Here is a 12,539-nt window from a genome sequence, read left to right as displayed (position 1 = left end):
TTTAAGGCTAGGACTAAACTCTGTCTTTATTTCACGTAGCATGGAAATAGAGCCTTTAAAAGGAGGGGGGGAGGAGTGAGGAGGCAGAGGGAGCGTGAGAGCCACAGGACGAGGGAGAAGTGGGAGGGTGACAGAGAAAAAAATATTTTTCTAGGCTGGGCATTGCTTATTTACTGAGTTAAAAGAGTACACTGAGTTTTTCTTGGTGGCTTTTAGCCAAAGAAACGAGTAGCCACTGTACACTGCGCCTCTTCCTGCTGAATTGTAAATATAATTCTCTAACCGAGTTAAGAGTACAGGAGCGTCACACTAACTCGCCATAACTCACTTTTAACCACATAGCTTCGAGTTGTCTGTCCCGTATGAGTCTCCCTCTGAAAAATCTCTTACCTCCCAGCTGTCCCCTGTCTCGTCCTGATGTCTTTTTTTTGTGTTTTAATTTTTTCTTTAATCCAGTTGCTCACACACACACACACAGTATGAGTCATGCACAGCATCAATTTGACATGCAGCCCACTCTCCCAGCCAGGCAGACCGCTGCCTCTTTTGATCGCACTAGATTGTTGGAGCATTAAAGCCAGTAAGAGTTCCTGCAGACAAACAGGTAAATAAATCGTTTACTGTATGTCTGTCCCCCCCCCCCCCCTTCCCGAGTACGCGGAAGATGATTTTTGTTTTGTTCCAGAAAAATCGAATAGAATCATTTTGTTGTTGCCTCCCTCTCTCCTCTCCTTTGCTCACTTTGCACTGCTGTAGATATTGGTGTGTGTTTTGAGAGCAAAGAAAAGTCAAAGAAATGGAAATATCTCATCATAGCAGATTGATGTCAGTTTCAATATCTGTGAGGAGGCTTCTACTCAGCCGTCAATGTCAGTAGCCTAATACTGATGTGTGTGTGTTTTGAATAGTTTTTCAAAATAAATGTTTTTTGAAAAGCCTTGACATTTTGTGCTTGAGTGATTTCTATGATTTTGTACTTCTTTACAAATATGACTCACTTCATCTTTATGTGTGCGTTTGTATGTCCTTTTCCATTTTTGTTTGTTGACCGGAAACAGAATACAGAGAAGCATGACTGTCCACTGTTGGTAATGTAGGAATGTATGTGTGTGTGTGCGTGTGTGTGTTCCAGCAACCATCATTTTGAATGAGCTAAATTGGACAGAGGCCTTGGAGGATGTTTTCCGGAAAAACAAAGAGGAAGATCCCTCAATCCTCTGGCAGGTGTTTGGCTCGGCCAGCGGATTGGCTCGATACTTCCCAGGTGAGCCGCTCAGTAGCCAATGGGGTTACTCCAACCACCACTGGCCGTCCTATAGTCACGGACAAAGATGTGCTGCTGACTGGCTGAGAAAAAGGCATACAAGTCACGAATTACTTTGAGCATCTCTCATAAAGTTCTGTTTTCAAATGAATTTTGAATTGTCCTCTATAGCTCAAAGATTGCATTTAAGGAATAGTTTGACTTTTTTGGGGGAAAATCATGATTGTATAGCTTAGCTTAGCACAAGGACTGAATGCATGGCGGGAATGCCAAGTCTGGCTCTGTCCAAAGTTCAAAGTCTTTTGATTTTGGACCAACTAAACAAAGGAGATCCAACAATTATTGAACTTTGGAGTCAGGCTAGCTTCCCCCTGCTTCCAGTATTCATGCTAAGCTAATAGCCTCCTGGCACGGTTTGCATACACAGCAATCAAAGCAGTGTCAATCTTCTCACCAGTAAGAAAGCAAATAAAGTAGATCCCTCAAAAAGTCCAAGTATTCTTTTAATGTAAAATATATTAAGACAATATTTAAGCTGATAGATGTAAGACATGTTTTAAGCCACTAACTTGACATCTTCAAGTATACTTAAACCCAATCTTAATGTGCAGTAAACCTTCCTTTCCCCATTTCATCCTTCTGCCAAATCACAGCATCCCCTTGGGTCAACTCAAGCAATTTAGCCAATAAGATCGACCTCTATGATGTCCGCAGGCGGCCGTGGTGAGTGTAGACGCTCATTATGGAAAGTGCAGTTTTGTTTCCGTCTCTCTAATCATCTCCTCGTCAGTCGTTCCTCTAGTGTGTGTCAAGGGCAGACACGTGGCTCATTCACTCTACCTGTGTAAATCGAATTGTCATATTACACACTCATTAGCCGAAACTCCTCTTCCATGTTGCATAAACTGATTACACATAAGGGCATCGGTAAACGCACAGAGTTTAAAACAATCAAATCCAAACCCCACTCAAACCAACGCATCAGAGCACTATGATGGTTCATCCACTTTAGATCAAAGATACGAACGCTTCGTTAGTCTCCTAAAAATGATTCAAATCTGACTGGAAGCCATCAATGCTCTATTATCTCCTTAAAAAACGGTTTTAAAAATACTTTCTGAATTATAATGATTCCCTATGTGAGCTCAGTATTCACGATCTTCGTGTGTGTGTGTGTCTGTTATTACTCACCAGGTACATTCAGGGGGCAGCGTCACCCAAGGACATGCTGATCCTGGTGGATGCGTGAGTGACGACCTCATGATTCATTCCAGTCTGATTATTATTTGATTTTGTGCGCCAGGAGGCCCTGACGCTAACTCTCTGACTGCGCTGTGCTCACGGCTGCCTCCGCATGCGACACTGACCAACGAAGAGCAGTCAGTGTATCGTGCGACTTCCTCATTTACAGTCCAGTTGTTTCTTCCTGTGATGAGTGATTTATGCCTTAAAAGGTTTAGACGAGCAAAGACGTGATCATGTTTTAGAGACCCACTGATCAGGCAAAAGGTCCAGTTTGTCTTGTACACAGAATATCAAAAAGACAAGTTGACAGACAAACTTCAGGTTTAGTTTCACATCGATACACATTTTCTTCTTTGACTGAGGTGGCATAAGAAAACAAAGGAGCGCAGACATGTTTTTTTTTTAGGTATATATGCATACAAATGTGATAAATGACATTGATTTATTTTGTAAAACCAAAACGTCTTTGTGCCAAACTGCAGGAGCGGCAGCGTTTCGGGTCTCACCCTCAAACTCATCCGCACGTCGGTCAGCAAGATGCTGGAGACCCTCTCCGACGATGACTACGTGAACGTGGTCTATGTGAGTACAGTCCCGCAGCTAATTTCTTCTCCAGTGGAAATAAACGTGGCTCATACTAATATTTAATTTAGAAACAAAATCCTGTCCATGAAGTGCTTATGATTCTGTGCGTGTGTTGAATTTCCAGGTGCACACATTGCTAAATGTTAATGTGGACATTGTGGCTCAGTTGTTTGGTTTGAGTCATTGGTTTAAACATGGCAGCGACCTGACTGACTCAAAGAATCTGTGCGTGTGCATATATGTTCTATGGGCAGTCACACTGGGAATGATTTGCAGGACTAAAATACTTGATTTTTTCATTTTATTTTTTTTAAATCGATAAAAAAATCGATTAAAATCGACCCCTTTATATCAGAATCAGAAACCGTTTATTGCCATTGTATGTTGAACATACAAGGAATTTGACATGACGGGAGGTGCGTAACATTTAACAATTGTTCGACAATAAACAACATTTAGATATTGTTGCCAAGCAACTATGAAACTGGTGTCCTTCACTTAATGGATCCTCAACCCTCCCCCTATTTATGCCCACTTTGCTCTTTTTTCCAAAGTTATAAAGTTACTAAAGATGCACATTTAAAAATACCTCGCTCCAGTCACTTGCATACATCATGTGCGTTGATGTGCCTGCCCTCTATCTAAAATCTCCTTCTTAATCCTTATTTGTCTCCTCTTTGTCCCTCTAATGTGAGAGGGAAATCAATGATTTTCATAGTTTGCTTTCCAAATAAACCATTGATTACATTTTCCTTCACTTCCCTTAATAAAGCAATGGTTTATGTTTTGTTTGGAAATTTCCAATCAGCAAAGTGAAAGGGCTTTTGATGTTAATTAAATAAGGCAGCAGTGTCATAAGTATATTGAAGGCATCCAGCTCAGTTCGTAGACCTTCATAAGCCTTTTGAAGATTTTTGTGAAGGTAGGCTACAATCTGTTACAACCTTTCATAATAGAGTAGCGTTGTAAATGTATTCATGTATTTCTGGATGAAGCAAAAGTGTGTCCTCAGAGTGAACATACACAGTATCTATCATTATGCTTCCTTTTGCAACAGTACGATGTGCTGTGACTCCTCCGAGGTGTCTCACTCACACACAACTCTTCAACCAGAGACAGTGAAGATAATTCTGTAACACAATCGTTAAAACCTACCGAAACCTGTGATACTTAATTTTTTTACAGACACAAACGTATATGAAGAACGTGCCCTCCTACAGTATGCTGTTCTACTCAGCTTGTATTATTCTAAGATGTCTTCTATAAGTTCGAACGCACACCGCTTCATATTGTTGTGTGTGTGTGTGTGTGGGCGTGAATCTTTTTCAAGGACAAATGTCTTGGCAGCAGACTTCCAACATGAATAGCAGCATTGAATTGGTGGAAACAGTCATTGTGAGCTGCAGCATCCTTCGGCGTTCTGCAAACGTAACCCCATGTGAATAAAAGAAAAACGGCAAAGAGATGCTGATGGCGAAAGTTTGTCCTTCGCTTGTGCAATCCTGGCTGTTATGGTCCTTGTTCTCTTCGTTTTTGCAACATCTTTTTTATGTAATAGAATTCCACTTGGACCTCGTGTTTGTGCGCGTGCACTTGTTTGAGAGTGTGTGTTTGTTTTTCCACATGATCATGATTGCAAAGCTGCAGTCTAGGCTAAAACAGATGTTGGGTATTAATGAGCCATGTCCCAGTCTTCCATAGCCTGTGTGTGTGTGTGTGTGTGTGTGTGTGTGTGTGTGTGTGTGTGTGTGTGTGTGTGTGTGTGTGTGTGTGTGTGTGTGTGTGTGTGTGTGTGTGTGTGTGTGTGTGTGTGTGTGTGAGCATGGATTGATAGGGTTCCGTCTGTGCCTCCACATTAACTATTCACCAATATTAATCTGCTTTACATGTAGAGCTGTATGATTGTAATGTAAGCAGTCAGAGTAATGTCTGTCTCTGGCATAATCCCTCCATAATCAAGCTCTTTGTTTTGTTTTTTTTACCTCCTTATGCCACTGTTTTCACATCCCTACCTGCTCTCCTGCCAATCCTTCCTTCTGCTCCTATAGCTCCCTTCGGTCTGTGCAGATTTTTGATGAAGGCTGATTTCATTTCACACATGACACATTTTCAGCAAAGCCAAGAAGTTAAAAGTCATTAAAGTTATAACATTTTGCCAATAATGATGTTATTTATTTGATGTAAAATGGAATCGATTTAATCTCTGTCTTAAAATACCTTGTCTTAAGCCAAGCCAATATGTTTAGGGGACACCGCACGACTCCGTGACAGAGAGACGACAGGCCGCATATTTAACAGCAAATATGTGCAAGTGCCTTCCCTCCACTTCCCATCATCCCTCCTTCCCTCTTCCCTCCAGTTCAATGACAAGGCCACGTACGCGGCGTGCTTTCAGAACCTGGTGCAGGCCAACGTCCGCAACAAGAGGATGCTGAAAGACGCTGTGCAGAACATCACAGCCAAGGGTATCACCAACTACAGAGGCGGCTTCGAGCTGGCCTTTGAGCAGCTCGCGCAGGTAAAGTGTCAGCGTGGGCGTGCGTGGTGGAATATCTGTGTGGTATCTGAAGAACATAAGGGCGTAGGAGTCTTCTGTGTAGTCGTAATGTTCAGGACGGTGCTGTCAAGCTGTTTGATTATCCTACCCGACAATGGCTCTTGGAATGTGCAGACCAGCCCGGAGGCTTGATGAAACCCTGTGAAATCTACTTGACAGTCTGATATAAGTTGTGTCAATTTAATTCATGATTTTCATTCAATGATGAAAATAATGCCGGAACAAAGGACTCACTGACAACTCAATCCCAGTGTCCTGACTTAAGAGTGAGTATATGGCGTACTCTTGTGGTTTTTTCCGGCCATTGCAGATGTTTGTAGAAGAGCTCGTGTTTCCCTTGCCGTCTTCTGCAACCACATGAATAGGCATGACAAGAGCCTTGAATTATTTTTGCAGCCGCTTCTTCAATCTGTGCCGAACAGCAATAAGAATGTGTTGCTCTGTTGTTTCCCTCAGTTCAACGCAAACTTTGTGTCCCCTAGACGAATGTGTCACGGGCCAACTGTAACAAGATTATCATGCTCTTCACTGACGGAGGAGAAGAGAGGGCGGAGGAGATCTTTGTAAAGTACAACCCCAAGCAAGCGGTCCGTGAACGCAAGATGTTGAGAGAGTAGACTACAGCAGTCGTTGCTTTGCTCCGTGTTCATCTTTTTGTTCCTCTTCGTCTCCTCACAGGTGCGCATCTTTACATTTTCAGTCGGTCAGCACAACTACGACAAAGGACCAATACAGTGGATGGCCTGCGCTAATAAAGGTACGACGTTTGCATCAGACATACGTCGCATATCCGACGCGTATTCTTCAGCAGGATGAAGAAAAGAACATAAAGAGACACACTTTTGTTTCGTCAACCTGAAGAAACTGTGTTGTTGTGCTCCACTTATTCGGCCATTTGAGCTATTTGATGGGGTAATGCCATCTAAATGGAGTCTCACAATGAATAATACGCTTTTATCTTTGTCTCAGGGTACTATTATGAGATCCCATCTATAGGTGCCATCAGGATCAACACTCAGGTAAACTCAAATTACGACACGACCGTAATTACTCTTATTTGTCCATGAATGGTTGCTACTTTACTCGTCCGTCGCTCCAGCCCTCTCCCTGGCAGACTTTACCAGTTGTGTATTGTGCCCTCTTGTGGTGGAATGACCGGTGTGCATGTGATTCAATTAGAATAAAACTGATGCCGGCCTCTCGTTCTTCTTTGCAGGAATACCTGGATGTTTTGGGCAGGCCTATGGTGAAGGCTGACAGAAGGGCCAAGCAGGTTCAGTGGACCAACGTGTACCTGGATGCTCTGGTGCGTCGCGTGTAATAACAGACAAACGTTTCATGTAAATACAGAACACACTTCGTAGGGAAAAAGAAATTGGTCGTCTCTGCAAGAATGAGAAAAAAAAAAATCTGTTTTCTGTCAGATAAAGACATTTTCTGTTTGTCATCCCGGTAAACTCAACTTCAACTCTGTTTTCAAGCAGTGTTTGTGAAAGGACATTCTTTTTAATCAGAAATGCTGCATCCACAAGTTTTTTTTGCGGTGCTTAAGCTTCTGTCAAGATGCACTTTTAGGCGACAGCGGAGATAAGAAAGCGGTCTGGTAAACTGAGCCAAATGGTTTGGGTGCTTGTTGTCATTCGTTCTCCTGATAAGAAGCTGTCGACGCTTGTGACTGCGTTGACCCGGCCCGGCATCAGAAGTGTCTCTGCCTTTTGTAACGGTAAACGGCTCATTTTCTGGCTGCAGCTGCTTCATGGTTTTTTTTTTTATTAATCAGAGGAATCATTTAAGAATTGAAACACACAGGATGCTGTGAATTTATATCATGAGTGTGACTGATTGACCTGCATTGCTAATAACTGTTCAATATGTTGTGTGTCTTCCAGGAGCTTGGCCTGGTGATCACTGGCACTCTGCCCGTCTTCAACAAGACCAACACAGGCTCAAAGGTAAACAAAAGACTTTTAGATTCTCATGTTGCTCAATTTATGTGGATTCAAATGAACCAATTTATTTTACACACACATTTATTGTAAGTTCTTTCATTCTTTTATGTTGAACATGCTAATTTCCAGAGTGTTTCTTTAATCACTCACTCAATTGAATCTTACATTTACTGTACATCTGACACTTTGACCTCTTGGGAGAATTTAAGTCTGCAGTTTTTGTGACACGCTATAATATTTACCAGACAAAAAAAAAAAAAATAAGCAAACACACAACATGAATACTACTCGATCGTCGTCTCATCCTTGGCTTTCATCCTCCTCTGTCTTGTGGCTCTTCCTTATATCCTTTGTTGACGCCGAGGTCCCTCAGAGCTCTCCTACGTGCCTCCACAGGAAGACCTTCTAGCATGCCATGAAGCAAAAAAAAAAATCAAAAAGAGATCAAACCTGCGGATCAGAGAGACAAATGATCCGGTAGCTAAGTGCTTCAAGATGCGGCTACATGTCTACCTCGGAGGACTCGGGGGTTACCTCCGCTATGGCTGAAGACGAAGGCTGGAAATGCCTTGTCAGTGACTCATGGCGGCATGTAAAGCTTTTGGGAATGAGGCTGTCCAGATTTCTATTGCACCCCCATTTCCGTGAAATCATTCAGAGTGCGCAGGGGGACTTGACTCATCCAGAAAGAACAACAGGACTCCTAAGTGGGTCGAACAGTGACTCGTTCTACCTCTATCCTCTGCTTTGTTTTCTCTATGGTTCCCTTTCAGAAATCTCAAAACCAGCTCATCTTGGGGGTTATGGCTATTGACGTCTCCCTGGAAGACATCAAGAGACTGACTCCTCGGTTTACAGTAAAAGCACACACTACATCAATAAACACTTGGAGAAACCAGCCTGTTTACACAGTCGATTGGTACCTGGGTTCCTCCATCATTCCTTTCTCTGTATATTTCCCTTTTTCCTGTAGTTTGGACCAAATGGCTACTACTTTGCCATTGACCCCAATGGATATGTGCTGCTCCATCCTAACCTCCAGCCAATGGTAAGACAAATCACTCGACGATAATTCAGAGCAACCAGACCATTTGTTTTTCCAGACACAGTCCTGTCTGGTGGCTTTGCTAAAAACCCATTAGTTGCACATTAGTATTGGTCAAAGTGGCAAGTTAAACATGACATCCGTGACAGCCAAGACTGAGAATACATCAAGATTCTTGTCTTTTGCGGCCCACGAGGAATTCCCATTCCTATTACCAACCCACAGTTGCATTTTGCAGAATGTACCTTTTTAAATATGATTTTAGCATTAAAATGACACAGCACAGATACAATGGTGGCCTGAGTTACCGCACTGGGTTTTGTTTGTGTTACTTGGCGGAGCTTTCAGTTCTTTTTCTAAGCTGTCCCGTCCACGTGGGTCCAGAATGATGTTTGTTGAGACACAGCAAGATGTTTCTCGTTGACTTTTCAGACGTAGGCTTCTTCTTGTAAATCACGCATGCACACATTGGTCACAGATGTTTACAACTTTCAAAAGGCCGCGTCAATATTTACGCTTCTCCATGATTGGTTCCCTGTTACAAAAATGTAATTATCAGAATCTGTTTTGGAGACGATATGAATAACCGATGTTTACTGCTTAATTGTTCTCCCTTTTAAGGTCAAAGCCCACTGATTTATAAATTCGAGTAATTACTTGCATTTCCATGTAGACCGCCAAGTTTCATGAACCTGTAACGCTGGACTTCCTGGATGCAGAGCTGGAGAATGCGATCAAAGTGGAGGTTTGGAAAATACATAACTCCAAGTCTTATGATTCCATGAGCTCATATCTGAAAGAACGAAACAATCATTTCTGAATGTGGAAATTCTTTCTTTTTTTTTCAAATTGGTTCAAATTGATTTGCGTTTGGTTATTTGGTCAACAGATGAGAAAAAGAATGATCGACGGTCTAACAGGGAATTACACAATACCTGGATTGGTGAAATCCCAAGATGAGGTAATTTTATTCTGAAACAACGTTGGAGTCCATGACAGTTATTCACACTTTGCTGAGGAACTGTAATGTGTACTGACCAAACTGTTGCTCTCAAAGCGCTACATTGACATGGGTCAGAGGACGTACACCTTTGCGCCAGTGAAGGGAACGGACTACAGGTAAATATCATACGTTAAGTATCAAGTGGTAAATCCGATGCATGCGTTAAGTACTGTTTACCAAACTTCAGACGACAAATAGAGGAACTCCAGACACAGTTTGCAGAATGTGCGCCGTAATTGCACAAAACCCATGTTGTTCTCTTTAAGCCAGACTGCGGTCTTAAGTTCAGGACAATGTCCAGGCACACTTCGGAGTGATCTCGGGAAGACATGAGGGGCGGAAATCCAGCCTTCTGTTCAAAAATGCTTCGCAGAACTTACTGAAAGATATGCTGTGATGATTTACTTCCCAAAACAAAGAGCGGATCATGCAATGTTGTCATGGTGATGTTGTGACATGTGAATCGGTTGGTTGAGCAAGGTTCGTGAAGTTATCGCCTCCGACAATGAAAGGCTCGCTTGAGTCAGCGTTGCAGTGAAACAGAAATAGAGATTTACAAAAATCAATGCAAAATAGTTGCAAAAAACGATGAGATGATACTATATATAGAAGTAATAATAAAAATACATATTGTTGTGATATGTTGTGTTTTTCTGTGTGTGTGTGTGTGTCTTCTCTCAGCCTGGCTCTGGTCCTTCCTGACTACAGTCTGCATTACATCCGGGCCAACATCGCTGACACGATCACCCAGGCAAAATGTAAGCGCCACCTAAATCAGTTTACTCGCCTGTTCCATCCTTCGTGTTTCCACTCGGCAACATTTATCCTTCATGAATACAGACAGTAGACATGTGTTGCTGGTTGGAAAATGATTGCGAATGTTCTCCAGTGACATTATTGCTCTCCGTGTAAGGCTGAGTAACACTAGTGCCTCAGCCTATGGTTCCTATCCATCTTACGTATAGTGCCCCATGCACATACAGTATACAAGCACATGCATCTACACTACCCCCCTGCATGCCCTCGCCTCTTGTATGGCAACGCACACCCTCTTTTGTGGTGCTGTTCAAAGTTCTTTTGTTGCCAGACAGCGGGACCAGTGGCTCCAGTGTCCCCTTTCACACATCATCAATTCATTTACAGCTTAAATAACTCGCTCTTTGCGTGTGTCTGTGTGTCTACAAGCGGCTGTATGTATGTGTTCATGATTAAGCCTATTCGACACCGTACAGTGGATCAGAGGTTCCATATGTGTGGCGTTGTCGTCTGATGTCTCTTGAGTCCTGTCTGTTCCCACTTGTAAAAGATGTCATTGACTCATAGTGTTACACAAAGGACAGTTTATAGTGTGTGTGTGTGTGTGTGTGTGTGTGTGTGTTAACTGCAGATGGAGCCATCCCTGTTTTAGAGTCTGTCCGTATGTTTTTCTGGTCTGCCTGGCTGCACTCGGTAGCCAAAAGTGGGCTTTAATAAAGAACGTTTTTGGTGACTTTGCAATGCACAGCGATCAATGAACAAACTGTTGTCCTGAAGTATATCGTACACCAGCAGTATAATTTCCCACCTTCAGCAATCGGCTGCTCTTTATTCCAGAAAGCTGGGAAAGTCAACTGGCAGAGACGTGAAGCTTGCATGGCTTTGGTAATTCATCACAGTGGACATTTCATCGCCTTCAATTTTTGCTAGCCGATGTTAATTACGTGCGTTCGTCAGCAGGGACCAGTTTCTGTTTGTTGATGCCTTAAAGTTTAAGCATGTTCGGATGTCTGAGGTGTTTTTGTTGGCTCGGCAGCTGAATGAGACAAAAATGAAAAATGAGACCATTCCAAAAAAAGACGATGAATGATGTCATTTTAGCTGAGAACTGGTTGTCGGTTTGCAGCTGACTCTGATATCCGTAAACGTACTTACAGAGAGAGTAACGAACTTTGACAATATAAAGGTAAGGAATGCAAGTATCTGATCTGATTTTCACACAAATAGCAGACAATGGCTGCTTAAATAGCTGGGAAACAATATGTACAATAGTTGTAATTCATGCTAAGGCATGGATGCCCAGTGATTCGGTCATTTTTATATTATGAAGCCACTGTGCACACAGGTGTCATTGTCATTACCTTATCTGCAACCGTGCCCACTACAATGCCAAAACCCCGACTCTAAACCCAAGTGCACTGGATAATCGAGTTAAGACACTTCTTGTGACGACATGAACTACATGGGTTTTTTCTCCACTACCTCGTAATTTATACACACACACACACAGTACATCTCAACCTTCTTAAACTCCAAGTGTTTTGTACTTTTGTACACAATATTGTTGTTCAAAAATCCATTTGAATAACATATTGTGGGTGACCCTGTTGGCTTATTTCCTTGACCGCTCTCTTTTCCAAATCCCTCGTTCCTCTCCTCATCTTTTCATCCTCCTCCCTCCTCCTGTTCTCCTGCCCTCCTCAACTCTTGACCATTCCTGGTGTGTTGGAACCCCCCCCCGCTGCAGCGTTTTTGGGCAAGTATTCTCCTCCTGTGCTTTACCTCCTAACCCCCCCCCCCCCCCCCCCCCCCCCCAGACTTTGGATGAAACTTCACTTCCAGTCGGTTCATCATATGTGCTGCTGCGGACTCATGAGCACAGCAGCACTTTGTTTTCTGTTTTTCTTCATTTAGTGGCTTCTGATTAATAATGACAACCCCGTTACACTGAATCAAGCTGGCGTCTGCTCTCAGAAGCAGCGCTTCGCATGCAATGCGCGCCCACACAGCATGTCGCGTGGGCGTGTGTGTGTGTGTGTGTGTCTGTCTGCGCAATGCATGTATTTGACCCCCACCTGTTCCAACGGCCCTCAGATGTGGTTTTGGCACTAAGCTGTAGCAGGAAGAACAGAGGA

The 12,539-nt window shown here is 42.9% G+C and overlaps 1 protein-coding gene across 1 annotated transcript in view; it reads left to right on the top strand.

The window, feature by feature from the left end:
* LOC306795934 (voltage-dependent calcium channel subunit alpha-2/delta-1-like) overlaps nt 1-12,539 on the top strand; it is a 65,471-nt gene that overhangs the window by 33,955 nt on the left and 18,977 nt on the right. Inside the window, exons 7-22 of the mRNA XM_079294660.1 lie at nt 1,133-1,264; nt 1,918-1,987; nt 2,459-2,509; nt 2,992-3,091; nt 5,454-5,612; nt 6,134-6,238; nt 6,330-6,408; nt 6,621-6,670; nt 6,868-6,957; nt 7,541-7,603; nt 8,374-8,457; nt 8,574-8,648; nt 9,319-9,390; nt 9,535-9,606; nt 9,703-9,764; nt 10,330-10,406. Of these exons, the coding sequence (XP_079150786.1) occupies nt 1,133-1,264; nt 1,918-1,987; nt 2,459-2,509; nt 2,992-3,091; nt 5,454-5,612; nt 6,134-6,238; nt 6,330-6,408; nt 6,621-6,670; nt 6,868-6,957; nt 7,541-7,603; nt 8,374-8,457; nt 8,574-8,648; nt 9,319-9,390; nt 9,535-9,606; nt 9,703-9,764; nt 10,330-10,406 (1,341 nt within the window). The remainder of the gene's footprint in view (nt 1-1,132; nt 1,265-1,917; nt 1,988-2,458; nt 2,510-2,991; nt 3,092-5,453; nt 5,613-6,133; nt 6,239-6,329; nt 6,409-6,620; nt 6,671-6,867; nt 6,958-7,540; nt 7,604-8,373; nt 8,458-8,573; nt 8,649-9,318; nt 9,391-9,534; nt 9,607-9,702; nt 9,765-10,329; nt 10,407-12,539) is intronic.

This window comes from Melanostigma gelatinosum, assembly GCF_949748355.1.
Source record: "Melanostigma gelatinosum genome assembly, chromosome: 22".
Classification (NCBI taxonomy): Eukaryota; Metazoa; Chordata; class Actinopteri; order Perciformes; family Zoarcidae; genus Melanostigma; species Melanostigma gelatinosum.
This window is presented reverse-complemented; position numbering and strand designations above follow the sequence as displayed.